The sequence below is a fragment of the Chiloscyllium plagiosum genome, unplaced genomic scaffold (assembly GCF_037043375.1).
Source record: "Chiloscyllium plagiosum isolate Xiang-an unplaced genomic scaffold, Cpla_swu_hap1 HiC_scaffold_17, whole genome shotgun sequence".
In the NCBI taxonomy this organism is placed as follows: Eukaryota; Metazoa; Chordata; class Chondrichthyes; order Orectolobiformes; family Hemiscylliidae; genus Chiloscyllium; species Chiloscyllium plagiosum.
In genome coordinates this window covers 59,015,128-59,042,770 of record NW_028270155.1, presented here as the reverse complement: position 1 = coordinate 59,042,770, position 27,643 = coordinate 59,015,128, and the positions used below count along the sequence as shown (strand labels likewise).

Here is a 27,643-nt window from a genome sequence, read left to right as displayed (position 1 = left end):
TACCCCAGCACACCACTCACTCCCCACTCCTCTCTCCCCCAGCAGACCACTCACTGACCACACCTCTCTCCCCCAGTACACCGCTCACTGCCCACTCCTCTCTCCCCCAGTACACCGCTAACTCCCCACTCCTCCTTACCCCAGCATACCACTCACTCCCCACTCCTCTCTCCCCCAGTACACCGCTCACTCCCCACTCCTCTCTCCCCCAGCACACCACTCACTCCCCAACCCTCTCTCCCCCAGCACACCACTCACTCCCACCCCTCTCTCCCCCAGAACACCACTCACTGCCCACTCCTCTCTCCCTCAGCACACCACTCACTCCCACTCCTCTCTCCCCCAGCACACCACTCACTGCCCACTCCTCTCTCCTCCAGCACGCCACACACTCCCCACTACTCTCTCCCCCAACACCACTCACTGCCCACTCCTCTCTCCCCCAACACTCCACTCACTCCCTACCCCTCTCTCCCCCAACACTCCACTCACTCCCACTCCTCTCTCCCCTAACACTCCACTCACTCCCCACCCCTCTCTCCCCAACACTCCACTCACTCCCCACTCCACTCTCCCCCAACATCGCTCACTCCCCACTCCTCTCTCCCCCAACTCCACTCACTGCCCACTCCTCTCTCCCCCAGCACACCACTCATTCCCCACACTTCTCTCCCCCAACATCACTCACTCCCCACTCCTCTCTCCCTCAGAACACCATTCACTCCCCACTCCTCTCTCCCCAGCACACCACTCACTCCCCACCCCTCTCTCCCCCAACACTCCACTCACTCCCCATTCCTCTCTCCCCAACACTCCACTCACTCCCCAATCCTCTCTCCCCCAACACACCGCTCACTGCCCACTCCTCTCTCCCCCAGCACACCACTCACTCCCCACTCCACTCTCCCCAACACACCATGACTGCCCACTCCTCTCTCCCCCAGCACCACTCACTCCCCACCCCTCTCTCCCCCAGCTCTCCATTCACTGCCCAGTCCTCTCTCCCCCAGCACACCACTCACTCCCCACTCCTCTCTCCCCCAGCACACCACTCACTCCCCACTCCCCTCTCCCTCAACACACCACTCACTCCCCACTCCTCTCTCACCCAGCACACCGCTCACTCCCCACTCCTCTCCCCGCAGCACACCGCTCACTACCCACTCCCCTCTCCCCAGCACACCACTCATTCCCCACTCCTCTCTCCCCAACAGCACTCACTGTCCACTTCTCTCTCCCCCAACACCACTCACTCCCCACTCCTCTCTCCCCCAACACCACTCACTCCCCACTCCTCTCTCCCCCAGCACACCACTCACTCCCCACCCCCTCTCCCCCAACACTCCACTCACTCCCCACTCCTCTCTCCCCCCGCACACCACTCACGGCCCATTGCTCCCTCTCCCCCTGCACACCATTCACTGCCCACCCCTCTCTCCCCCAACACTCCACTCACTCCCCACTCCTCTCTCTCCCAACACCACTCACTCCCCACTCCTCTCTCTCCCAACACCACTCACTCCCCACTCCTCTCTCCCCCAACACCACTCACTCCCCACTCCTCTCTCCCCCAGCACACTGCTCACTCCCCAATCCTCTGTCCCCCTGCACGCCACTCACTCCTCATTGCTCTCTCCCCCAGCACCCCATTCACTCCCCACTCCTCTCTCCTCCAGCACACCGCTCACACCCCACTCCTTCTCCCCTCTCCCACTCCCCTCTGCTGACACATCCTCTCCACACTCTCCTCTCCCCACACCCTTCTCCCAGCACTCCCCTTTTGAAACTCCTCTCCCCACTTCCTCCCCTCACTGCCCACTTCCTTCATTGCCCCTTTCTTTCTCCTCTTTTATCTCCCCCCCTCCCAACACACAACTCCTCTCTCTCCCTGCCCCCATCCTCTCCCCTCTCCACTCTTTGCTGTCCCCCTCTCCTCTCTCTCCCCTTCCCCTGCTCCTCACTCCCCTCTCCTCTCCGCACGCCCCCTGCTCAATTCATCCTCAATCACCCCACCCAAATGACCGTTTGCAACACACCCTCAGCACTCCATGCTGAGCACTCCCACCAGCCTTCCTCTATAACCTACTGTAATATTGGATAATGTGTTCTGAATTGGAGCTATTTTAATGTACATGCTTGCAACATGCATGAAAAACTGATGTCAGCAGTCAAAGTCAAACCTGTCCACAGTCCAGTCATCCTGCACACAGGACCCCTGCTGAGGATAGTCAGTGCAGAAGATCATGCGGTTCCCATTCTCATTTTGGACTGAGTTCACTAATTCCATCTGGACTGGCTACGAATTGCCTGTGACTCAGGTCCAATGGCGAAATAGCAGCCACACTCTCCCTCCCTGGGGTTAGAGAAGCCGGGGGCTTATGAATCAGGACTGCAGACCTCAATCATTGCCAAGAGATCTGTTTTTGGAACATACCCATATTGCCATTGTGGGTGGGGATTGGTGGCAATGTGGGTCCCATCAGATGAGTAGTGGATGACAATGGGACTACAACCAACTGAGAGATAACAATAACAGAGAATTAGCAATAAGGAAGGCTGAGAGAATCCCCAATAATATGCAGAAGAGATTCTGTCCCCCTGATAACACCTTGAAGCCCTTGGTAAATTTCTTGCAATTTTCAATGATAATGCCACTGTAAAGCACCTTGAAACATAATGATGCTATGGAAATGAAATGTGTTGTTGCACAGTGTTTAAATCTGGCCTGACAGTCCCATAACTCTGACAGCAATTGGTGGAGTACACATTTGTCTCTCCACTTCCTGACTGACCTGTGCTATCAGAGGTTTCCCAAGCGAGTGGGATGCACTCCCCTCAGGAGTAGGTAATTGCAGAGAATGTCCAATCCAGAAATGGGCCATTTGATCCAACAAAATAGTGGTGGTCCACACGAGTTTGCACCTGAATTGCAAGCCTGTTGTGTGGCATTGTATCGAATGCCCTTTCAGAAATCTGTGTTTACCACATCAATGGATCTCCCCTCATCAACCGTATCTCTTACCTCTTCAAAACCTCCAGCAAGTTAGTGACACACAATTTTCCATCAACAAATCCATACCGACACTTCCAAACAATCCACATTTTTCCACACGACCATTAGACCATAAGACCTTGGAGCAAAATTAGGCCATTCGGTATAATTCTACACTCATTCTAAAGCTACACCATTCGATCATGGCTGATAAATTTCTCGACTCCATTCTCTTGCCTTCTCCCCATAACCCTTGATCCCCTCACCAATCAAGAACCTTATCTATCTCTGTCTTAAATATACTCAATGACTTGGTCTCCACAGTCTTTTGCAGCAATGAGTTCCTTAGGCTGAAGAGATTCCTCCTTATCCCAGTTATAAAGGGTCATCACTTCACTCTGAGGCAGTGCCCTCGGGTCTTAGTCTCTCCTCTGAGTGGAAACATCTTCTCCACATCCATTCTGTCTGGGCCTCACGGTATTCTGTAGGTTTCAATCAGACCCACTCCCAATCTTTTAAACTCCCTCTGGTACGGACCCAGAGTCCTTAGCCACTCTTTACGTGACAAGCCCTTCATCCCTGGCGTCATTCTTTGTAAACTATTGTGTGACTATTAATTCTATCCCAAGTTACTGTTTCCAGAGCTTGCCCCACCACCAAAGTTAAACTGACTGGTCCGTAATTGCTGAACTTATCCCTCCAATCTTCTGTAGACAAGGATGTAACGTGTGCAACACTACAGTCTTCCACCACCAGCCCTGACGATTAAGACCAGTGCCGCTGCAATTTTCACTCTCAACTCCTTCATTATCTTTAGACGCATCTTATCCACTCCCAGTTCCTTGTCAACATTAGTACTGACAGCTTATCCTCTATTTTTATCAATTTTTGTGTCTGAGTTTCCTCGCCCTCATCATGGCCTGGGCATAGGCAAAGACAGATGCAAAATATTAATTTAACGCCTCAGCCTTGCCTCTCCTTTCTTTGAATAAATCGTCTTGTTTGGTTCCTACTTGGCTTTACTCCTCCTTTTACCACCTTTTCACTGTTGATGTACTCATAGAAGACTTTGGGATTTCTTTTTAAGTTAGCTGCTCGGCTGACTGTCATAATTCTGATTTTCGTAACGTAAGGGGAATATTTTTCACTTAGTGGGTAGTGGGTTTCTGGAACTCACTGCCTGTAAGAGATTAGAGTCGCAAACCTGTCATAACATTTCTGAAGTATGTAGATGTACACTTGTGAAGCCAAGGTCTACAAGGCTATGGCCCAAGTGCTAGGAAATGGGATTAGAGTAGTTAGTTGGTTGTTTATGTTTCTGGCTGGCATGAGATGATGGGCCAAAGAGCCTTTTTCTGTGCTGTTGATTTTTATGACTAATTCCTCGTTGCTTCCCGTTTTTGCAAATTAATCTAATCTTATCAACATCCCCCTCTGTTCTTTTCTCCTTCTCTTTATCCAGCTTCCCTTTAAACATAGAATCCCTTCAGTGTGCAAGCAGACTATTCAGCCCATTGGGTCCAGTGTCCAACCCAGACCCCCCCCCCCCCACCCTACTCTATCCCTGTACCCCTGCATTTCTCATGGTTCATCCACCTAGCCTGCACATCTTTGGACAGTGGGAGGAAACCGGAGCACCCAGAGGCAACTCACGCAGACACGGGAAGAACGTGCAAACCCCACACAGACAGTCGCCCGAGGCTGGAATCAAACCTGAGTTCCTGGCGCTGTGAGGCAGTAGTGCCAACCACTGAGCTCCACTGTGCCATCCATATTTTTGGCATTCGCTTCTTGTTACACCCATGGCAGTGAGCTCCATATTCTCACCACTCTCTGGTTAATAAACTGCTTCGTAATTGCCTGTCGGAGAACTGAGTGAACCTTGGCTACTTCAATCTTCCTGCTACCTGATTAACAATCATATTAGCTACAGGGCCATGTTTCACCAGCTAGCACTTTTCTTTGAGGCAATGATGCATGATTTCTTGGCAGAAAAAATAAAATGTGAAAGAGGGGTCAAATAAAGATTTAGTTCACTGGTGAGTGACAAATGTTCAGAGTTGAATTCAGTGTTCAATTACAGCTGTTGCCTGGCATTAATACTGTTGCGATGCTCTTGTGACAATATTGTGCTTACAGCTTTAACTACAAAGACCCATTTGCCAGTTAATGATTTGGCACATACGGACCAACATGAAATCCCTGCAGGACAATGTGATTAATCTGATTGTGATTAATGACTGTGGAAAGGTCGTTTTGATTTCCTCTCTGGACCTGTCAATTACTCTGTTTACTCAAGATATCAGATTCAATCGCAACTCATTGATCTAAATGGAGTCTTCGTTGGCATTTACTTAATATCACCTCCCTGGGGCGCAAATCTGGTCAATGGACAAATCATTTTGAAGGGAGTGTCAGAATGCACATGCAAAATCGAATTTGCATATTTTCAAGTCAGAGTCAACTTGACCTGAATCACAGATGGTCTTTGATGAATGAGCTGTTCAAACTAATTAGTCCTGAGTTATGGACATTTCCCACTGCTGAGGCTTGGAGAAGCATAGTGAAAGGAAAAACGTGCTTTTACATAGAGCCTGTTGTGGCCTCAGGACATTTCAAAATACCTTACAACCAGTCACGTATTTGGGAAGTGTAGTCACGGTTGCAGTATAAGAGACACAGGCAGCCAATCAGCCAACAGGCAAGCTCCCACTCACCACAACGTGACAATGACCAGCAAATGTTATTGTGGTGAAAGCAAAATATTGTGGATGCTGGACATCTGAAATAAAAAGAGAAAGTGCTGGAGAAGCTCAGCAGCATCAGTGGATAGAGAAGCAGTGTTAGTTCTTAATCAGTTCTGAAGAAGAATCATATCAGACTCAAAACAGTAACTCTATTTCTCACCACAGACATTGTCAGACCTGTTGAGTTTCTCCAATGTCCTTATGGTGTTGATTGAGAGAGTAATGGTTGCCAGGACACCAGTGGGAGCTCTCTTGTTCATCTTCAGAATAGTGCTACGGCGTTGTTTACATAGCCAATAGCACCTCAGATAGCAGAGTACTCTGTTAGTACTGCAGTCCCAGCCTTGATTCTGGGTTAAATTTGATGGGCCTCCTTCACAGACAGGAGAAGAGGGGGCTGGACTCACAAGTTAGGGCACCACGCCATCAGTGATGTACCCACTGTCGGTCCACCCTTCCCCCGTCCAAGTCTGTACAGACAAGGTGGGAAGCACTGGTGAGTTGCCGGCCCATGGCCTTGAGTGGACAATTAATGCTTTGAATCCTCCTATATACATAGTACTTCAGTGATATGCAGAAACTACTGAGAAGCTCTTGGCTAATGGATCATGTCATTCACTTGTGGATATAATTCTGTCAGGAGGCTGTTTATTTGGATATTTTCTCATGTTCATTGGTTTAAGATGGGAGGAATTCATATTTAGCTATCTCTATGTGTACAATATCAGAGTAGATCAACCATGAGTTGGAGGATAAGGGAGAAATACCAGATCCAATGATTGCAGTTCCTTATATAACTGTCATGAGATTAGATTAGATTCCCTACAGTATGGAAACAGGCCCTTCAGCCCAACAAGTCCACACCGACCCTTCAAAGAGTAACCCACCCACACCCATTCCCCTACAAATGCACCTAATACTATGGACAATTTAGCACGGCCAATTCACCTAACCTGCACATCTTTGGATTGTGGAAACCCACGCAGACGCGGGGAGAATGTGCAAACTCCACACAGACAGTCGCCCAAGGCAGGAATCGAACTCAGGACCCTGGCACTGCAGGGCAGCAGTGCTAACCACTGAGCCACTGTGCCGCCCCGGTTAGGGCACGTGCTTGTTCCTAAGCATTGGTTGAAAAAGATTTGCCTTTAAGTAATGTCAGATCACATCGTAAAATGCTTCACTTGCAATTAATTTACTTTTGAAGTGTGGCAATGTAAGAAAATAAGGTAGCTGTTCTCTACACAGCATGAACACGTGAACGGCAACAAGGTTAATGTGGTTTTACTGGTCGTTTTGAAGGACAAGTATTGGAGAGAGCCAGAAAGCCAGACAACTCTTCAAGTAGTCCTGTAGGATTCTTGAGGCTCTTATCTGCCCAGGCAGACAGAGGTTGAGCGTACATTCGATTTTGTTTTCTATTTTGTTCCAGTCCTGTGAAGTCAACTATATTTTTTGTTTTCTACGAGTGTTGGGATATAGTGAAGAACGAGGTGAACGCTATGTGCTATTTACTGGGTTTTAATAAAGACATACAATGTAGTGTTTAATGTTTACGCAAAGACGTCGCAATGTCAGTTGGAAGGTATGCTAAATGTTAAAAAGGATTGGCAATGACTAGCTCCAGAAAAAGCTTGCCAACAGCCCTTTGATAGTACTGATTGCTACATTTTAAGGCTGGATGTATCATGATATAACATGAGTAAAACATTTGACAAACAAAATAATATATACTTGAGAATATACCACAGCTATTATTGTTGCTATTAAATTCATGTTAAAACACTTGCAAGATTGCTCTTTAAACAGGTGGCATATATCCCTTGGCTCATGATTGTTATGAAAAATATAATATTTGCACAAAATAATGCAAGAGGTGCAGCTCCTATTTAAAAGCATGTTTAGAAAATGATATGCAAACCAGTAAAGATAAAACCTTGAATTATTCAGCACATTTCTGGAATTAGTCATGTCATATACAATCTCTCAATTCAGCTACATCTCATTCCACCTTCATTAAGAATATGGCGTGTCATGCATTTTCAATGGAGAAAAGAGAACTTATGGTTCAAGCATTTCACGTAAACTGAGAACTTTGTCATGTTCTCTCTAAATAAAACCTTCAGCAATTCATATGACTAAATCATATTCCTATTTTTCAAAGGCTGTTTTTTGTTCAGTAATCCATACATATTTTGTTCATATTTTACCGTCTTCACAAACATCAATATTTGTTTCCAACTCTCACTAAATAGCAACTTTTCCAAGGGCAGTTGCTAAAGATAGACAATTGGATGATACTTGTCACATACTGATGAGGTGCTTTAAGCAACTAACTTAGAACTTAGCAGAACAACTTCCTTTCAAAGGCCAGTGAGTTGAAATATTAGCTTTGTTTCTCACTCCACGTAAAATGCTGAACCTGCTGAACTTCTTAACATTTTCTACTTTTATTTAATATCAGAGAGCTTCCGTTTGCACAAAGTAAGAATATTATGTTGTTAAATATATACCCTCGCATTATCTGCTGCTGAGTCTTTGCTGATGGAATCTATTTGGTTTGGTAAATACAGCGTCATCAAATTCACTGAAGGAAAACAATTGGAAACTTTTTGACATGTTATTTTGAGGCTTCTTTATGTAGCACATTTTCCATACTCATAAATGCCAAGCTCATGCATATCTCAACCTAGTCATTTCATTCTGAACCTATTATGCTCAGGAAGAGCAGCGTACTTCTGTCTAGAAAATCATTATAGGGCTCAGTACTTTCTGTTTGGTAAACAGAAGCCCGGGAGAATCAGTATCTATATTCAGATGTTAACTGACTTTGGCAGCTTGCCATCACAAAAGACAACCAAAATAATGTCTGAGAACAACTTCACTAGCTGCCTGGTTCAATATTTCTACAAATGGAATGATTTATGTGTTGTTTTTAGACTTCTCTTTTTTAAAAAAAAATACTCAGTAGATAGTAGATGGTTAATATGGCGCATGATCGTAAGTTAGATAATGATGAGGGGCAGTCATTCAGCCCATTGGAATGCCCTTTGGGAAGATCCCACCACTCCAACACTAATTAACTAATTCATAAAGAACACCATTACATCACTGAGACTCTGTCCCATGTGCTCATCCGGTGCCTGACAAAAACCCACTAACTATTCATGCTGCACCTTACTGAGCACTCCGTGATGATCTCATCAATTTACCAACTGCTGGCCTTCCATCCTAACTTCTCGTTTGGAGCAGCCTTCCCGAATAGGATCCACTAGTAAACATCCTTTGGATCAAGGAATGGGAGAGATGATGAGTCACTAATAAGTTCTATGTGACAAACTCAATTAGTCGAGAGGCAGACCAACGTTTTGTGAGCCATTAATCCCCTAGAACCCCTTGTACCTCAGAATTCGGCAGATGTTGTGCATTTACGTAGTGCTCTGCTTTTTCATCCTTTCTACCAAAGTGAACAACTTCTCAGTTTCTCACAACATCCTCCATCTGCCCAATCTTTGATCACTCATTTAACCCGTCAATAATGATCTGTATCCTGTTATGTGCTCTTCATAATATACTTTCTGAGCTATCTTTGTGACATCTGCAAATTTGGCTACCATTTCTTCATTGATATAAATTGGAAAAGGTTGTGAGCCCAGCACGAAGCCCTGTGCAAGCTGACACAAAGCTGGTCCCTTTTTTCTAAAAGCTGTTCCTTTTCTCAAGGATACTGTGTCTTTTATTTTTTTTTCAGACGGGTCATAAAACCCTCCCAGCTCTGAGTTTGGTACAGAGATGAAAAAGGATGTTGAGAGGCTTTTTGTTTATATGTAAACAATTGAGACTTCAGGCCAAAGTGGTCATGTTTTAGAAATGACCTGTATAATGAAAGAGGAGTGGTCAGCTCTCTAGCTGAGTAGTTCAGTCCAGAACTAGTTCAGAGTTCAACTGTGAGCTGTGTGGAAACAGGCTGCTAAACTCTCTCTCTCTCTCTCCTTCTGCCCTTCTAACTTCAACCAGTAAGCATTTGCTCCATTTTTACTGTGTTTTAAAAGGGTTTACTTATTGGGACTGTTGTGTAGATTCAGAACATCATAATTAAGTTGAGTTTGGATAGACTGAGTTCAGTAGGGGTTCTTTATTCTATTCTTTGTGTTTCACTCTATAATTTTGTGAATAAAGTTTTGACTGTTTTAAAACCTGGTAGTCAATTTCGCTAACTTATTCTGGGTGTTTTTCACTGTACACCTACCAAAACAAATTGCAAAGTTATGGTCTGGGTTGCCTGTTTTGAGTGGTCTGGCCTAGTCCATAACAGACTGGGGGCTCTTTGCATGATTTTAATCAGTGAGTAGTAGGTGCTAGTGTCTTTATTTTGGGTGTTGGTTTGGTTGGTAGACAAAGCTTGGGATAGTAATGGCTCTTTCAGTCACCAGAAATTTCTGGATATGGATGCGGTGACTTTGGAAGTTTTACAAAAGCTGAATAAGACCAAGCTGCAGGAATTAGCAGAGAAACTGGAATTGGACCTGCCTGCTTCTGTGAGGAAAGGAGAGATAATTACAGCAGTAGCTCAGCATTTAAACTTGCTGGAGAAACCATCAGAATCTACAGAGATGACAAGAATTCAATTGCAAATGAAGCAGTTTGAGTTAGAGGCAAGAGATGGGGAAAGGGCAGCAGAAATGAAACATTTTGAGTTACAATTAAAAGCAGAAGAGAGAAAAAGAGAGAACAACAGAAGCGAAAGAAAAAGAGAGAGGTTTTGAACGTCAGTAAATGACACTTAAAAAAGAAAGTCAGCATAAAAGGCTGGAGATAAAGGCTGAAGGTAACCTTAGTGGGGAGGTAGTGCGAACTCATATGGCAGAGTAGAGAGTTAAAACAGCAAGGTTATCAACTGAAGGGGCTGATGATTATGAGTTGGTCCACAAAACTTGGTTTATCTTCCAGAATCAATAAGAGATAAAAATTGGGGCAAAGAGGAATCCTCACATGGAAAGGGAAAGGTAGATCTCAGTGAAGATCATAAAGAGAACTAACCACTGGATACAAAAAGGAACCCTTGAGGGGGACAAAGAAGTTAAAAAGCTCCGGTGTTTTCATTGTAATAAAGTGGGCCACACAAAATCACAGTGTTGGTGGGCTAGGAGAAAGTCAGGTGTAGGAAAACCAGACAAGCCTGGGAGTTTTGTTTGACTAGTAACAAAAAGCGCAAAGGAAGTTAGACAACTGCCTCAGAGTGTACAAGATGATCAGAGATTGATTAAGGAGGAAGTGCCAGATCTGCTTAAAAATATACAAGCAAGGGTAAAGTTTATTCACATAGACCAGAAGTCATAGGTAAGCAGGTTACAATATTAAGGGACACAGGATCCTCTCAGTCTGTAATACTGAAGGATGAGGAGATATGTACTCCTGAGGGACTATTGCCAGAAAAGGTACTGGTAACAGGAATTCATGGTGTGACAAAAAGTGCTCAATTATGTAAAGTGAGGCGAGAGAGTCCATAGAAGAGTGAAAAATTTGTGATAGGAGTACTGGACAAACTCTCAGCTCCAGGAATACAGTTTGTCCTTGAAAATGATATAGCTGACTCACCGGTAGGTGTGGTGCCTACCCTAGTTGAAAAGCCAGTGGAGACACAGGCAACTGAAGAAATGAAGGATGTTTATCAAGGAATTTTCCCAGATTGTGTGGGCACAAGATCACAGAGGCACAGGTTGAAGGAGGAGAGATGAAAAGGCACAGATAAGAAAGCTGACATAGCTTTATCCAAGACTTTTTTTGATCAGATAAGTTGGACAGAGCAGGAGCAAATAGGTAACATGCAAGTATCTTTAGCTCTGCTAAGATGATTGAATTACAGCAGAAAGATGAGAAGTTAAAATAGTTGTAACAAAAGACATTTACAGAGGAGAGTGAATGCATCCCTGTGTGTTATTACTTAACAAATGATGCCTTAGACTGTAAGTAATCTAATCTAATCTAATCTAATCTAATCTTAATAAGGAACTGGAGACCATCACATATTCAAGCAGATGAGAAATGGGCAGAGGTTCATCAATTTGTTTTGCCAGTAGGGTATAGATTACTTAGATTAGATTAGATTACTTAGATTAGATTAGATTAGTTTAGATTACTTAGAGTGTGGAAACAGGCCCTTCGGCCCAACAAGTCCACACCGACCCTCCGAAACGCAACCCACCCAGACCCATTCTCCTACATTTACCCCTTCACCTAACACTACAGGCAATTTAGCATGGCCAATTCACCTAACCTGTACATTTTTAGACTGTGGGAGGAAACTGGAGCACCCAGAGGAAACCCACGCAGGCACCGGGAGAATGTGCAAACTCCACACAGTCAGTCGCCTGAGGCGGGAATTGAACCCGGGTCTCTTGCACTGTGAGGCAGCAGTGCTAACCACCGTGCTGCCCACAAAAGGAGGTGTATAGAAAGGAGGTATTGTGAGTGGCGCATGACCTACCACTTGGGGGCCATTTAGGAGTGAGGAAAACATAGGCTAAAATACAAAGACATTTTACTGGCCTGGATGTAGTTGAATTTTGCCAGACATGTCATTACATGTCAGCTAATCGGAAACCCACAGGCAGTAATAAAACCAACACCTTTAATACCTATTCCAGCATTTGAGGAAGCTTTCACAAGAGTCTTAACTGATTGCGTAGGTCCCCTACCTCAAACAAAATGTGGGAATAAGTATTTATTAACAATAATGAATGTGTCAACTAGATTTCCAGAGGCAATCCCATTACGCAACATCACAGCTAAAAGGGTTGTAGAAGAATTACTTAGTTTTTTTACTAGATACTGACTACCAATAGAGATCCAGTCAGACCAAGGATCAAATTTCACATTCAAACTATTCAAGGAGGTTCTGGATTACTTGGGAATAAAGTAATTCTGATATATTGTGTACCATCCAGAATCACAGGGAGCACTTCAGAGATGGCATCAAACACTCAAGACCATGTTGAGGGCTCCTGGTCAGGCTTATTCAGATGATTGGGATAAAGGAGTTCCGTTTGTACTTTTTGCGATCAGAGATGTTCCAAATAAATCGATCAAATTCAGTCCATTTGAATTAATTTTTAGGCATGAAGTAAGAGGACTGTTAAAATTGATTAAGGAGAAATTAATAAGTCAGAATTCAGAGAACACCCACTTGGACTATGTGTCACATTTCAGAGAAGGATTCAATAGAGCTGGAGAGTTGGCTAGACAGCATTTCGAAGTATCACAACATATAAATAAACAGGAAGCAGGTTTTAAAAAATCACAAATTCGCAATTTTGCAACTGGGGATGAGGTATTGGTGTTACTTCCAGTTACAGGTGAGCCTTTAAAAGCAATGTTATCAAATCGAGAGGAAATTGAGTAAGGTGAACTACTTGATAAGGACTCCAGACAGAAAGAAATCTCACAGTGTGTGTCATGTGAATATGCTCAAAAGGTATTTTGATAGGGAAGGAAAGCAAGAGAGAAGGTATTAATGATTACAGCACAGAAGGAAGAACCAGATTCAGAGGATTCTGAATTGGACATTCCTCAAATCAAATTGGACAATAGGAAGTTGTCAAAAATTGGGATAAATTATTGAAATTTGAAGAAAATTGAAATAACTTGAAAGAGTTATTACTATCACATGGGAGAGATGTGGAAATAAACTGGGAATTAAACTAATTGTGCATGATGTAGAGGTAGGAGATGCTGTTCCGGTTAAATGACATCCTTATAGGCATAACCTTTTAAAGTTGGGACAGATTCAGAAGGAGATAGAGCGCATGCTCCACAATGGCATAATCAAAGTGAGTTTCAGTGACTGGAGCTCACCCATAGTCATGGTGCCAAAGCCAGATAGTACCCAATGGTTATGTGTGGACTATCGCAAAGTCAATGCCGTTACAAAGGCTGACGCATATCCAATTTGACGGTTAGAGGACTGTGCCCAAAACGGAGGATAAGCAACTTACATTTCTAAGTTGGACTTGCTCAGAGGCTACTGGTAAGTACCCCTGTCAGAGAGAGCAAAGGCGATTTCAGCTTTCGTAACGCCAAATGGACTATATCAGTTCAAAGTCATACCATTTGGTATGAAAAACACTCCAGCCACATTTCAGAGACTGACTAATAAGGTCATTGCTGGGTTACCCAATTGTGTTGTTTACATTAATGACCTGGTGGTTTTTAGTCACTCATGGAAGGAACATTTATAGTATTTATCGGACTTGTTCGATCGACTTTGGAAGGCAGGCTTGGTGGTAAACCTGGCTAAAAGTGAATTTGCCAAAGCCCAAGTCACCTTCCTGGGCCATGTTATTGGACATGGACAAATGGCCCCATGGGATGTAAAAACAAAAGTAATTGAGGAGTTTCCCACACCGGCAATGAAAAAAGTAGGACTATGGTTCCTGGGATTGACTGGGTTTAACCAAATATTTGTGCCGAACTTTAGCAGTGTGGCTGCTCCACTCACCGAAATGTTAAAAACGCGCAAGAAATTACAGCGGACAGCAGACTGTCAAAAGGCATTTGACAGCCTAAAAGCTGCGTTAACCACTGCCCCCCAGTATTAGCCACATCGGATTACACAAAGCCTTTCAAGGTGGCTATCAATGCCAGTGATGTGCGTGTCAGTGCAGTGCTCCTGCAGGAGGATGATGAGGGACGAGAAAGACCCATCGAGTATTTTTCCAGGAAGTTGAAAGTTCATCAACAGAAATAATCAGCGGTGGAGAAATAGATATTAAGCTCGATGTTGGCATTACAACGTTTCAGCATTTATATTACCAACAATGCATCTGAGACAATCGTTTCCACTGACCATAACCCACTGAGATTTGTGGAAAAAATTAAGGACAAAAATGCCAGACTGTGTAGATGGAGCTGCTGTTGCAGCCATTCAATTTGACAATTGTACGTGTGGCAGGTCACGAAAACGTGATTGCCGATGCGTTATCGAGGCTCAAGTGATATACAGAGGCCTTCAGTGGCAGGTGTGCCACGGCCTGAATTCGCATGTGGTTGTACACGTTTGCATGTGTGTAATTAGTATAGTGTATATGTGTGTTTTTGAAGTGTTTCAAAAATGAAGCCATCTTTTGATGTTGATGGTTCATTTTTTTAAGGGGGGAGATGTCACAAAGTTGGTCCCTTTTTTCTAAAAGCTGCTTCTTTTCTCCAGGATACTGTGTCCTTGGTTTTTTTTCAGATGGGTCATAAAACCCTCCTGGTTCTGAGGTGACTAATTTAGTACAGAGATGAAAAAGGATGAAATAGGACAGCTAACGATTCGTATCCATGAACGCCAACTAGCCACGAAACGACACGTGGCTACTAAGGATAGCTACCAGCTATCCTTAGTAGCCACACACACAGATGACAGGTAACATGACTTCGACTGGGACAACACTACTATTATGGGACAAGCCAAACAGAGAACAGCCAGGAAATTCCTAGAGGCATGGCACTCATCCACAGATTCTATCAACAAACACATCGACCTGGACCCAATATACCGACCACTGCAGCGGACAGCTGGAACTGACAACGGCAGGTACAAACCACTATAAATGCTGGAGGAAACATCACAGAAGCGCTTCACAGGAGGCTCCCAAGCACTGAGGATGTCACCGAGACAGGGGACGAAACGTCTGCAACACAAATTCCCAGCTCGGTGAACAGAACCACAGCAATAGACTGAGTTCTGTAGGGGCTCTTTATTCTGTTCTTTGTGTTTCATTTTGTGAATAAATTTTTGTTTGTTTTAAAACGTGGTAGTCAACCTAGCTAACTTACTCCGGGTAATTTTCACTGTACACTTACTGAAACAAAATGCAAAGTTATGGTAAGGGTTGCCTGTTCAAGAACATTTTGAGTGGTCTGAGCCTAATCCGTAACACAGGGTCCACAATTTCTCTGCCTGAGTTGAAGACACCAGCGCTATTTGCACCTTTCCGATGGAGGGTTCTTGTGCCTGCAGTTATATATCCAGACAATCTTTCAGGATGTGACAGTGTCTGTCACCTCACTGAGACCGGGCAGTGATAGCACAACATGCAGTTTATGCTTTTCTCTTGATATGTACTTGATCATGGTCATTTCGCCTTTAAAGATTCTGTCTGAATCACCCAGTCTCAAGGATTTTCCTTTGAAACCCTGACATTATAATTCTCCTGTGTTGTAGACCTCCTTTGACTTGATGGTACTGAAGCTGTCCATGGCAACACCACTTAAAAACTAAGTCTGTGAGGTGATCTGGTCATCTGTGAACTGTCTTTATCACAGAGTATTGACAGAACTGGAGAAATAATCCCAGACATTGCAAATATATCGCATTAATCTATGAAGAATATTACTTTAGAAGTACCAGTATAAGAGATAGAAAATGAGCTACATTTTTACAGTGTGTTAAATGTAGGGATGACTTGATAAATAAAGCCTTTTTATAGCAGTTGAGTATTTGTGCTCCCCCATTATGTATTCCTGATTCCCATCACTCAAACATTGATAGCTGTGCTTTCAACTCTAAACCCTGAGCTCTGGGTTTTTCTCTATAAATACCTCCACCTTTCTGACTTCATAACCAGAAAGACTCTAGACTCAATCTTATTTTTTGGGCTAAGTACAAGTTGTGTTGAGCTTTTTGGGGGGTTTTCCACCGTGAAGCCTATCAGCTTTTCTCGCTGAATCTTATCAAATTCTTGTCATTACCTACCTACAGCACCCTCAGGTTCAGTTCCAGTCCTGCCTTACCACACACACACCATTTCCAGAACAACTCACCACTTGTTGGATGTCCATTGAAAAGACTAGGATCCTTAGCACTGGTGCCATCCACAATGTACCCAGATGAGCACTGGCATTCAGATGTTTATTGCCATCAGAATCTGAATACGTTGGGAGAAGGGGAAGATGGCACAGCGATTCTCCAGCACATGATGCCCCATCGATCAATGTATGTGCTGCGAGCCTGAAGCAGCATCTGAGAGCAAGCATACAAGATGTAGTTAGATCTCGAGGTGCTGCTAACTCCTTTTCATCCTCCTCCAACAATATCCTATTCTTTCCCAGCCAAGAATGTTGTGCATACTGTGCATTGGTCAGTGATGTGTGGGTCAGGGAGGTGCAGCACAAACATGGATGCAATACATTAGGATGGCCAAGGATTGCAATGTCGGGCAGCACTGTGGAGAATGTAGGTGGTAGCATAAAGTTCCAAAGAGATACTAATGGACTAGGTGAATGGAGTTCAATGTAAGCAAGTACAAGATTATCCATTTTGGACTGAAAAAGATCGGGGCACTTTCTAGATGGTATGAAGTTAAACACAGTGGATGTCCAAAGACACTAGGGGATTCAGGTGTATAGATCTTTAAAATATCACAACCAGGTGCAGAAAATATTCAAGAACGCTTAATGGGATGCTGGCATTTATATCTAGAGGACTGCAGTACAAGGATGCAGAAGTTATGCTGCAGTTATACAAACCCCTGGTTAGACCCCATGCAGTGCTGTGAGCAGATCTGGGGACTACCCCTCAGGAAAGATGTATTGGCCTTAGAAGGAGCACAGCATAGGTTTGCAAGAATGATACCTGGACTTCAGGGATTAAGTTAGAAAGAACAATTATGCAAATTAGATATGATCTCTCTAGCATTAAGAAGGTTAAAGCATGACCTGATCAAAGTCTTCAAGATATTAATGGGAAAAAACAGCGTAGATAAAGATAAACTATTCCCACTGATTAGGAATTCTAGAATGAGGGGGCATAGTCTGAAAATTAGGGCCAAGCCATTAAGGTAAGATGTTAGGAAACACTTAAAGTGTGGTAGATGTTTGGAATTGTCTCCGTGAAGGGAAGTTGATCCAGACTGGTTGTTAGTTTTAAATCTGAGATAGGTTTTTGTGCAGCAAAAGTATCAAGTGATATGGACAAAAGGCAGGCTTATGGAGTTAAGTTACGGATCTGCCATAATTTCATTGAATTTTGGAATAAGCTGGAGGGGCTAAATGGCCTGCTGCTGTTCCTATTATTAGGGAGCTGGCAGGTTGTGGTCCTGTGCAGGAGGCTGTGTGTAATGTTCTTTCTAAAGGCTGTCCCATCAGTGAGTCTCACAGCCACCTTGCCTCCAGGTCTAGTCACTCACCCCACCCGCACCAGGTGTGTACACAGCCATTTCCTTCCCCATTGCATACTGTCGATTTCCTGCTGAGTGGAAGGTGAGAGTAAGCACTCCTGGGCCAGTGGTTCAAGCCTCCATTTCTACATTTCTGTAAATCCCTATCCGTCTGTGTCTGCTTCCTTCCCATCAAACAGCACAAGCTTCACACCTCCCCAAGTCCCCACCCATCGAGATGAGTCTGAACCTGCCCACCTTTCCTCTACAGCCACTGACGTAGGAGATTACCATGTCAAGTGTGGTCATACCCCTCCCATATAGTTCCCTTTCCATCCATGCTTTACCATATCCATCCCTACTGCACACACTGTTGCCCATTCCCCCTAAAAGCCTGCAGCTTCCAGTCTTGCAGAATAATCTGTCGGGTTTTCTTCTCACGGCAGCAACCCCCTTAGGTTCTCTGGACAGATTGTGGCCCCTCACCCAATTGAGCATGTCACCAGACGGGCTCAGCCCCGACTCATGGCTGTAGTTTACCATGATCATGTAAGCCCTACCCTCCAGCCCCTGAAGTGGCTGCTTATGGAGCTGCTGGGGACTAACTGGGGATCCACTTCACCAACCCTCTCATTCAGATTCCTCTGACTGGACACCTGACTGCGGCTGATCCCCTGGGTGAGGTATTGGAGGCTGTACCCTAGACTGAGCCAGGACCCCCTGATGGACTGATACCTCCAAGGACTTGGCTGACGGTTAGTGATTGAAGGCGTTGAGCCATGGCTCCCTGCTTGCTGCATATGCAGTGGGTTTACTCTGATATGTGCTGTAGGTACCACATTGACGGGAGACACTGCTGCATAGCAAGATGTCCTCTTCCTCCTGGACTGAGCTGAGCCACACAGCTGCTTGGTTATGTGACTGCACAAGCCTTCAGCTAGGAGCTCAGTGAGCAAACGCTAAGATGAGGAACCCAGACATCTAATTGATGAGCTGAGTGCCTAACCCTGTGTGTGCAGTGTCCCTGCTGTAGCCTTTCAGTGCTCACTACTGGGGCACCCTGCAGTGCAAGTCTATGCTTCCAGAGACATGTGTCATGATGCCACTGAGAGGTTGGCAACTACCAGATGTCAATGTCCATGGTCAAGGATGTCCTGCAATACAGTTGATTGTACACCACATGGAAATTATTGGGAAGAAGCAGTGAACTGAATTTGCCAAGTACCTGCTCTGCTTTCAATGTAGAATTTTCTCAAAGTCTAGCTTGATTGGCACATTGGTAAGGTAAAAAGTTAAATATTAATGAGGTGAATCGGGCCGTGACGAAGGCACTTAACAATTAATATACAAGTTGCCATTGCCTGTCGAGAATGTTGTCTCACCATTTAAAAGCATAAAAGGTGGAGCATGATTGGCCGGATGTCAAGATCAGCCTTGCAACCTTCTCATCTACTTCTGCCTCGACTCTCCCCATAGCCCACATTGCTCAGACCCTAAAAACATTCTGCTGTACATTTCTAACATGCTTCATTGGATGTGGTAGTGATTGGGTTTGTACCGAGGTTGTGGAAGATGTTACATCAACTCAATTCTTTCTTTTTTTTCTTCTTTTAACCTGTGCTCATTTGAGATATTCCTCAAACCACATCTTTGACTCCACATCTGTTCAATTGTCTGAATTCCTCCTCGTGTGGCTGCGTCTCAATTCTGTGTCGATAATGCTCCTGTGAATTATGCAGTGTTGAAGGTGCTCCAATAATGCGAATTGCTACCTCCATTTTCTCACGTGTCTTAATCCCTTGGCTCTTGCTGAGGTAATAATCCACCCATGTTCCTCTGGTATCTCATCGAGTGGACCTTTTGTCGTGTTCAGTGAACAATGTTGGAGCTGGCTCTGAGTGTGCCTGCGGCTGGCTTTTGCACACTGAACCTTTCCACCCAAAACATCGGAGAGCTACTGCAGCAGCAAATCTTGAACTCTCCCAAAGCCGGGGCACTGAGCCCTATCCTGGTTCATTCTGTACAACAACTTCAGCACAGACTGGAAATTGAGCCTGGGGGGGGGAGAGGGAGGCGGTGGTGGGAAGGGATGGGGGGGGAGAGTTTGGTTGTTTGTTTAATATCTCTACCCAAATCCAAATCATGTACTACATTCTTTCAGACACCATTGACAAATAAAACCATATTCACTTCTGTGTCACCACTCAGATGAAGAAAGCAATGTTCATTTGTACAGGCAGTGACTTGTGCAATAATAATCAGTATCCTGAGGACTTGGCACTTGTCAAACATTAATTTGATGGTCATTGTATTGAATGTACAATTTATGTGGCCAATCTTGCTCAATCCATTGATTTATTAATCCTCCTTTATGATCTATGTCAAATATTCTGTATCATTACAGGGTTACATTTTTCTTTCTGTAGATATAAGGAAGAATTATTGCTGTGGGTCTAAGAAAGCGTCATCTCCATTCTGAATAGATAATAATGGTTTTGTAGAAGCTTTTGAAATTGTTTACTGGTGCTGCAGTTTTATTCATAAGCAACATATTTGGTATTTTGCACACAGTATCTTTTATATTTTAAATTAATACAAATGCCAAGCTAATTTCATTTAAATGACCAGGGAATACAGAAAATGAATGCATTCTTTACTGCCAATGAATTCCATTTGCCCATTCCACTGTTGAGTACTTGCACAGCTTCCAGCATGCATCTGATTCACAAAGAATTTCCTCTCAGTTGCAATTTAATATTTAGTCCATTAGAGTCATAGAGATGTATAGCATGGGAACTGACCCTTCAGTATAACTCATCCATGCCGACCAGATATCCTAACTTAATCTCGTCCCATTTGCCAGCACTGGGCCCATATCCCTCCAAACCCTTCCTATTCATATACCCACCCAGATGCCTTTTAAATGTTGCAATTGTACCAGCCTCCTACCACATCCTCTGGCAGCTCATTCCATACACGCACCACCCTCTGAATGAAAAAATTACCCCTTAGGTCCCTTTTATATCTTTCCCCTCTCACCCTAAACCTATGCCCTCTAGTTCTGGACTCCCCCACCCCAAGGAAAATACCTTGTCTATTTCTCCTACCCATGCCCCTCATGGACATCTTTTTTTCTATAGAAAATTATGTTTAGTAGGTAGAGAAGCATCTCAGTACTATTTGACATAATTATAGTGCACAATGGCAATAGCTATTGCTAAAGGGTTTTCTGTCTTTATTGACAGCAATACTTTATCCTCCTGATCATAACGGACGGTGTTATCAGTGACATGGACGAGACCAGACACGCCATTGTGCAGGCAGCCAAGCTGCCGATGTCCATCATCATTGTAGGAGTTGGCAATGCGGACTTCACTGCCATGGAGTTCCTGGATGGAGACAGTCGAGTTCTGCGGTCATACACTGGGGAAGAAGCCACGCGGGACATTGTGCAATTTGTGCCATTCCGGGAGTTCCGAAACGTAAGTCTACCTGACTAGTCCGTCTGAGAGAAACCATGTCATGTAGTTGCTGGGGAAGAAGGAAAAGTGTCATTGTGAGGTTGTGTGTCTCTGATCCAATCCGAGCTGTGCCTTAGGGAGGTTCCAAGCAGAAACCAGGCACCTCCTCAAGGAGGGAAACTAAATGAGGTGGGAATTACCCTTGACTACTCAACAACACTGACTTTTGATTTGGTTTATTATTGTCACACATTCCTAGGTACAGTGAAAAGTTTTGGTTCGCATGCAGTACAAATGCATCAGGGTAATAGAATAGAGTGAGGAATACAACGTTACAGCTGCAGAGAAGGTGCACAGAGAACAAGGTCAACATCAAACTTAAAATTTGAGAGGTCCATTCAGAAATCTGATAACAGCGAAGAAGCTGTTCTTGAATCTGTTCGTATGTGTGTGTTTCAGCTACAAAACCAGATACCTACTGCCCTTCCTATGCCCTGGAGAGACCTGTGAACTGAGAAAACTGTTGCTGGGTGAGGGTATGTAAGGTGATGTATAAAATTCTAGGCGGGAATATACTCATTAAAAATAAAGAAACGCAAGTATGTTTACGTGTTGCTTAACAGTGGACCATGTGCTTGCAATAACTATACAATAGTTCTGGGCTTGTTCCCCCGCCCCCAGTCTCAAATGTTTCACTCACCCAGCAACTACCTTTTAAGGGGGTGTTTTCCAGATTTCCACCAACATGATCCCATAATCTCACAGATTATGGGATTCTAGTTTTAGAAGAAAATACTGAAGCAAAGAGGAGAGAAGGTTTGAATAGTTGTCAAGCATTCAAAAGCCAGTGCATTGCATCATCTTTTGCCTGACTCATACAATTCCACACACACTAAGCTCCAGTTGAAGTGGACTGCACTGGGGCCATGCACCAATTGGGAGCAATGTCCTTCAACTGGAAGAAGATGCAATAACTGATGCGTTGCTCACTGACAGGAGGCCTTATCCAAAATGGTATTGGCACATGTCCTTTAGGTCTCCCTGTACCCCACACAAATCCAAAGGTGAAAGGCAGTTCTAAGTTTGCCTCTTACAGGGAATGACTGTGTGTTGCACAGTTACATATGGATGAAGGGCTAATCCTACTCTTTGAATTACCCTCCTGTGTAAAACTGCTCTGGGTACCACTCCCTGTCACAGCCTATAAATGGGTCAATGGTTAGGTCACAACTCACCCAAGAACAGAAGCTCTACTAAACGTTCATTAATATTAGGCAACATATACTATATTTAACATGCATCTACATGAGTAGGTGGGGAGCAGAGGGATACAAATGCTTAGGAATTGACTGACAGGTTTAGACAGTACATTTGGATCGGCTCAGGCTTGGAGGGCCGAAGGGCCTGTTCCTGGGCTTTAAAGTTTCTTTGTTCTTTATTCAGATAGAGGAACATTGGAACAGGACTAAATCCCCTGAACTTGATCTCTGATTCAGTGCGATCATAGCTGTTCTGCAACCTAACTGCAATATTGTTAACCCTGAACTAATAAAAATATATCAGTCTAAGTTTTAAATTAAACAATTAATATGGCATCAATAGCACTATAGTTCTAAACTTACACAGTCATCTGTATGTTGAAGTATTTTCTAATTTCACTCCTGTAAGGTCTAGCTCTAATTTTAGACAATGCCTCCTCGTCCAGTATTTCTCAACCAGCTGAAATAGTGTCTACCTACCCCAAATCCCCTGAATAATGCATAACCTTCAATCAGATCACTGCTAAAGCTGACAAATTCCAAAACAATTACCCTCATTTGTGTTATCTCGCCTTGTGTTATCTTTGGTGTCGAGGTACCATTCTAGTTAATCCACGCTCCATTCACACCCAGGGCCCGGAATGTGTAACTAAGATGTTACACACAGTGCTACCCACAGTGCTCCGGGTGAGGTAGTGCTTTGTATTCACCAGTTTCCTCATTTCCCCTCCCCCCAGCCTGTCTCAGTCAAATCCATCAAATTCAGCACCGCCTCCCTAACCTGCAATCTTCTTCCCGACCTCTCCGCCCCCACCCCAATCTGTCCTATCACCCCCACCTTGACCTTTTTCCACCTATCACATTTCCGACGCCCCTCCCCCAAGTCCCTCCTCCCTATCTTTTATCTTAGCCTGCTGGACAAACTTTCCTCATTCCTGAAGAAGGGCTAATGCCCGAAACGTCGATTCTCCTGTTCCCTGGATGCAGCCTGACCTGCTGCGCTTCTCCAGCAACACATTTCCATCTTTGTATAACTTAAGCATGACTTCTACCCCTTAATGTTCTCATCCTCTCGATAGAAAGACCAGGATTCCTGTACCTGCTGTGACATATTAATGATCTAACTGCTGGCCTCCTCTGTCTCGTTTTGACTTCCTATTTCTGACTTCCCACCATTTAGAAGACTCCATGCTTTGTCCTTTCTCGGTCCATTGTAGATGACCTCACATTTACTCTCACCAAGATCCATTTGCCACAGTTTTGTCCATTCGCTTCACCTCTTTGTAATGTTACACTTACTGCACAACTTTGTGTCATCAGCAAATTTAGATACATGGCTTTTATCCCATCACCTAAGCTGATAATATATATGCTGAGTTGATGCCCAAGTTATTTTCTTACATGCCAATTGGCGTATTTGCCTATTCTACTCCCACCAACTCTCTGTCCCTGGCACGCAGCCAATTTCCTCACCAGATTAATAGTTTACCTTTCAATTTCATGAGCTTCAACCCTAGCTACCACTCCCTTATCAACTAATTAAGATACTTAGACATTGTCGCGTCCACCACTTTGGTCACCTCTTGTGAAGAATCAATCCGAATTTTCAGGCGTGTATTCTCTTCAGGATGGCTGGCACACTGACTTCATCCTCTATTCTAAACACTAACACAAAGTAAGCAATCTGCATGCTGATCCTTTTCTCATTTTCAGTTACAACATTACCATTACCAATGTCCAAGGTATCCACAGTGCTCTGTCCTGTCCCTGAAGTAATTGTGGAATTAGTTTGTGTGGAATTTGACATTCCTTGCAAATTTCTTTTCATCTTCCTACTTTGTATTGTCACCTTTTGGAGCTTCTCTCTCTCCCTCTTCTCATTTACCAGGATCTGTCCTTTGTCTGCATTTTGTACACCAATTTTTTTAGATCTATATTCTTGCTCATCACTTTAGTTGTTCACAGATAGCTTTCTTCATTGAGTGGAGGCCTTGTCCCTTGGGTTATAAACTGTTTCTGTATCACTTTAAATTCCTTTGTGAACTCCTCTCACAGATTATTAACAGATTTGATCAGATTACTGTTGACTGTCTGTCATCCTTCTGAGGTCAGCATCGGCTTCATCCCGAATCTTCGGAGCTGTTCCACATTTGTCACTTTTGAGCATCCCTGTCTCTCAATAGAACTTGAAAATTCTAAAGCATTTACATTTCCTACTTACAAAATAAGGCCCATTTATTATTGCAATGCCTTCTCTAAGCTCTCAACTTTCTCAATCTTGCCTCTTGCCTCTCGTTTGACGGACATAGTAACCAAACAGGCAGTTGGTACCTCCGAATGGGTGGGACAAATATCCTGTTGGTCAAAGCAAATTACTGCGGATGCAGGAAATCTGAGACAAGCACAGAGATTGCTGAAGCGACTCAGCAGGTCTGGCAGCATCGGTGGAGAGAGAAAAAGAGTTAATGTCTCAAGTCCAGCGAGACACTTCTTCAGAAATAGTTATGTTGGTAGTGCTTTCGAATGACTAAGTTGAAGAATGTATGCATGCATTTCAGATTTTACATTTAAAATCATCAGAAGTGCTCCACTGCTTAGATCAGGCTGCACACATCTATGGGCGAAACTGCACCAAAGCATAGGTCATCCAGCTCACTAATGCATGTAACTAAAGCAACAGAGTAAATGGGGTGCCTCTCATCTCAAACCTGTTGCCAAAAAATGTAGCATTACCCAAAGAACAGTGAATGTAAAGATTTTACAAATTGCATGATAGAGTGAATGTATATTAAATCAAAGCCGAAAACCTGCATTATTAATTTAATGTTGCCTGCCAGATTCATTTGTGACGAACATAATAATAAGGGGTAATTTCCTGTAATCTCTGACAGTGTGTTGTCCAAGTCCCTAGTCTCGCCAATGTAAATGTCAATTTAATTGTTGAATGTCTATTAGGCACCAGCCAGTATAAATGATGGGACTTTGAGCTATTGGCATGATCCCAACTATCCCATTGCTGTAAATATCAAACAACATTTCTGGAAATAAATTATTTGTAAAACAGCAAGTTACATACATTAATTACCCTCAGACTACAGGTTATTTGCACGCTGCTGGCTCTAATTGCATTATTTCTCCCTCAAATAGTTGAGTGCTTGCTGAAACCTTCAAATTTTAATACAGAAGCTTAAATATCCATGTTCTAGTGCATGAATCACAAAAGGCTACTGTGCAGGTACATCATGCAAGCAGGTAAACTAAACCATGTTATTATTTATTGCAAGAAGAATTGAGTATAAAAATAGGCGGGTTATGCTTCAATTGTATAGAATACTGGTGAGATCATATCTGGAGCACTGTGACCTTATTTAAGGAATAATTAAAATAGTTGTAAGACTTACCAAACTAATACCTGGAATAGGAAGTTTGTTTTATGAGGAACGGTTGCACTAGGTAGGCTTGTATTCTAGGTGCTACTTTCTCCCCACCCCCACCCTCCTCGAGCTTATCTCTCCACGCTTCAGGCTCTCTGCCTTTATTCCTGATGAAGGGCTTTTGCCCGAAACGTCGATTTTACTGCTCCTTGGATGCTGCCTGAACTGCTGTGCTCTTCCAGCACCACTAATCCAGGCTTGTATTCTAGTTGGATGCGACCTATATCAAAGCTGGAGTTCAGAAAAGTAAGAGGCAGCTTGATTTTAATGTGTAAAATCCTGAGCAGTTTCAATATGGGAAGTAGAGGGGAGATGTTTCCTCTTCCAGAAGAATCTACACCTAGGGATCACTATCTGAAAAGATGGGCTCACCCATTTAAAACCAAGTTGAGGTAAAATATTTTCTTTTAGAGGGTCTTGAGTCTTTGGAACTCTGACCCTGAAAAGGTGTTGGAAGCAGGGTTTTTGAAGATGTTTAAGACAGAAGTTGGGTAGATTCTTGGTAAGCAGGGATGTGAAAAGTTGACAGAGGTAGGTGCAATGTGGATTTAAGGGTACAATTAGATCTGTCATGGTCATATTAAATAGTAAAGCAGGTTTGAGGGGCCAAATGGCCTACTTCTACTCCTTAGGTTTCGTTTGATATATGTTACAAAGCACTTACACTTCAGCCTACATTTCTGACAGATACGCACCATTAAACAAATTATCCCAAAATGCTGATACATAAAGATGAATCCAAAATGTTTTGGCTGCATTGATTACACAGTCTGCCAAATCCCATTACTACTTGTATTCTAATGTACTCACATCCACCAACTAGTTACCAGAGCAGCAGTAGTTATCAGAGAAAAGGCCAAACAATTGCTAAGCAAAGAACAGGCTGTACATTTATCATAAGGAAAGATTGTAAAGGACAGGGGGAGATGGAAATGCAATTATTATTGGGAAGGAGCTCTTAGACTTTACAACATGATCTGGATCCCTTGGTCAGAATTATTGATCCATAGCAAGCCGTCTTTTCATTGCCATTATTATTTTACAAGTTCCCGAATATAATGCAAATGAAGAGTCTAGGTTTCCAATGACTGTCTCACCTCTTTAAGACTGCCCTGTTGTTTGAGTGATGTGTACACCACTTCTGTCATTGCTTTTAGTGAGTGCAGCTCACTTTAGCACTCTGAGCTACCTAATCCAAATCATGTAAATGCATTATTAATGTTAAGCCTATTACTTTTAAAGTTCTGAATACCCACTCTACATCTCTACAAGTCTGATCTGATATAACTATAATAACAGGCATAACTTGCAGTCAAATATACGTGCTATCCATTCTCATTACTGTAATTATATTCTGTGAAATGTATTTGTCTGTTCAACTGAGACCAACAGACTTTTCATATAGTCCTGAACTGTCCATCTATTATCCATGTGAAATATTCTGTTAATCAGTTATATTGTAAAATATGATACTTTATATCAAAAGCCTATAACGTATTTTAAAAGTTATAGATGTGTTTTATGCACAATTGAATTCCAGAATGTCACATGAAAATATAAATATATGATTAAAATATATAGAAAACTGATTTACATGGCACACTAAACAA

The 27,643-nt window shown here is 43.4% G+C and overlaps 1 protein-coding gene across 4 annotated transcripts in view; it reads left to right on the top strand.

Annotated features, from left to right (window-relative positions):
* cpne2 (copine II) overlaps positions 1 to 27,643 on the top strand; it is a 262,943-nt gene that overhangs the window by 221,647 nt on the left and 13,653 nt on the right. For 2 of the 4 annotated variants that reach the window (XM_087995968.1, XM_043707143.2), the window contains exon 15: positions 21,125 to 21,361. The exons of 1 other annotated variant lie outside the window; for it this stretch is intronic. In XM_087995968.1, coding sequence (XP_087852094.1) covers positions 21,125 to 21,361 — 237 coding nt within the window. Of the gene's footprint in view, positions 1 to 21,124; positions 21,362 to 21,799; positions 21,861 to 27,643 lie in introns of those variants that run through there. One more of the 4 variants, XM_087995969.1, reaches the window with a different exon arrangement.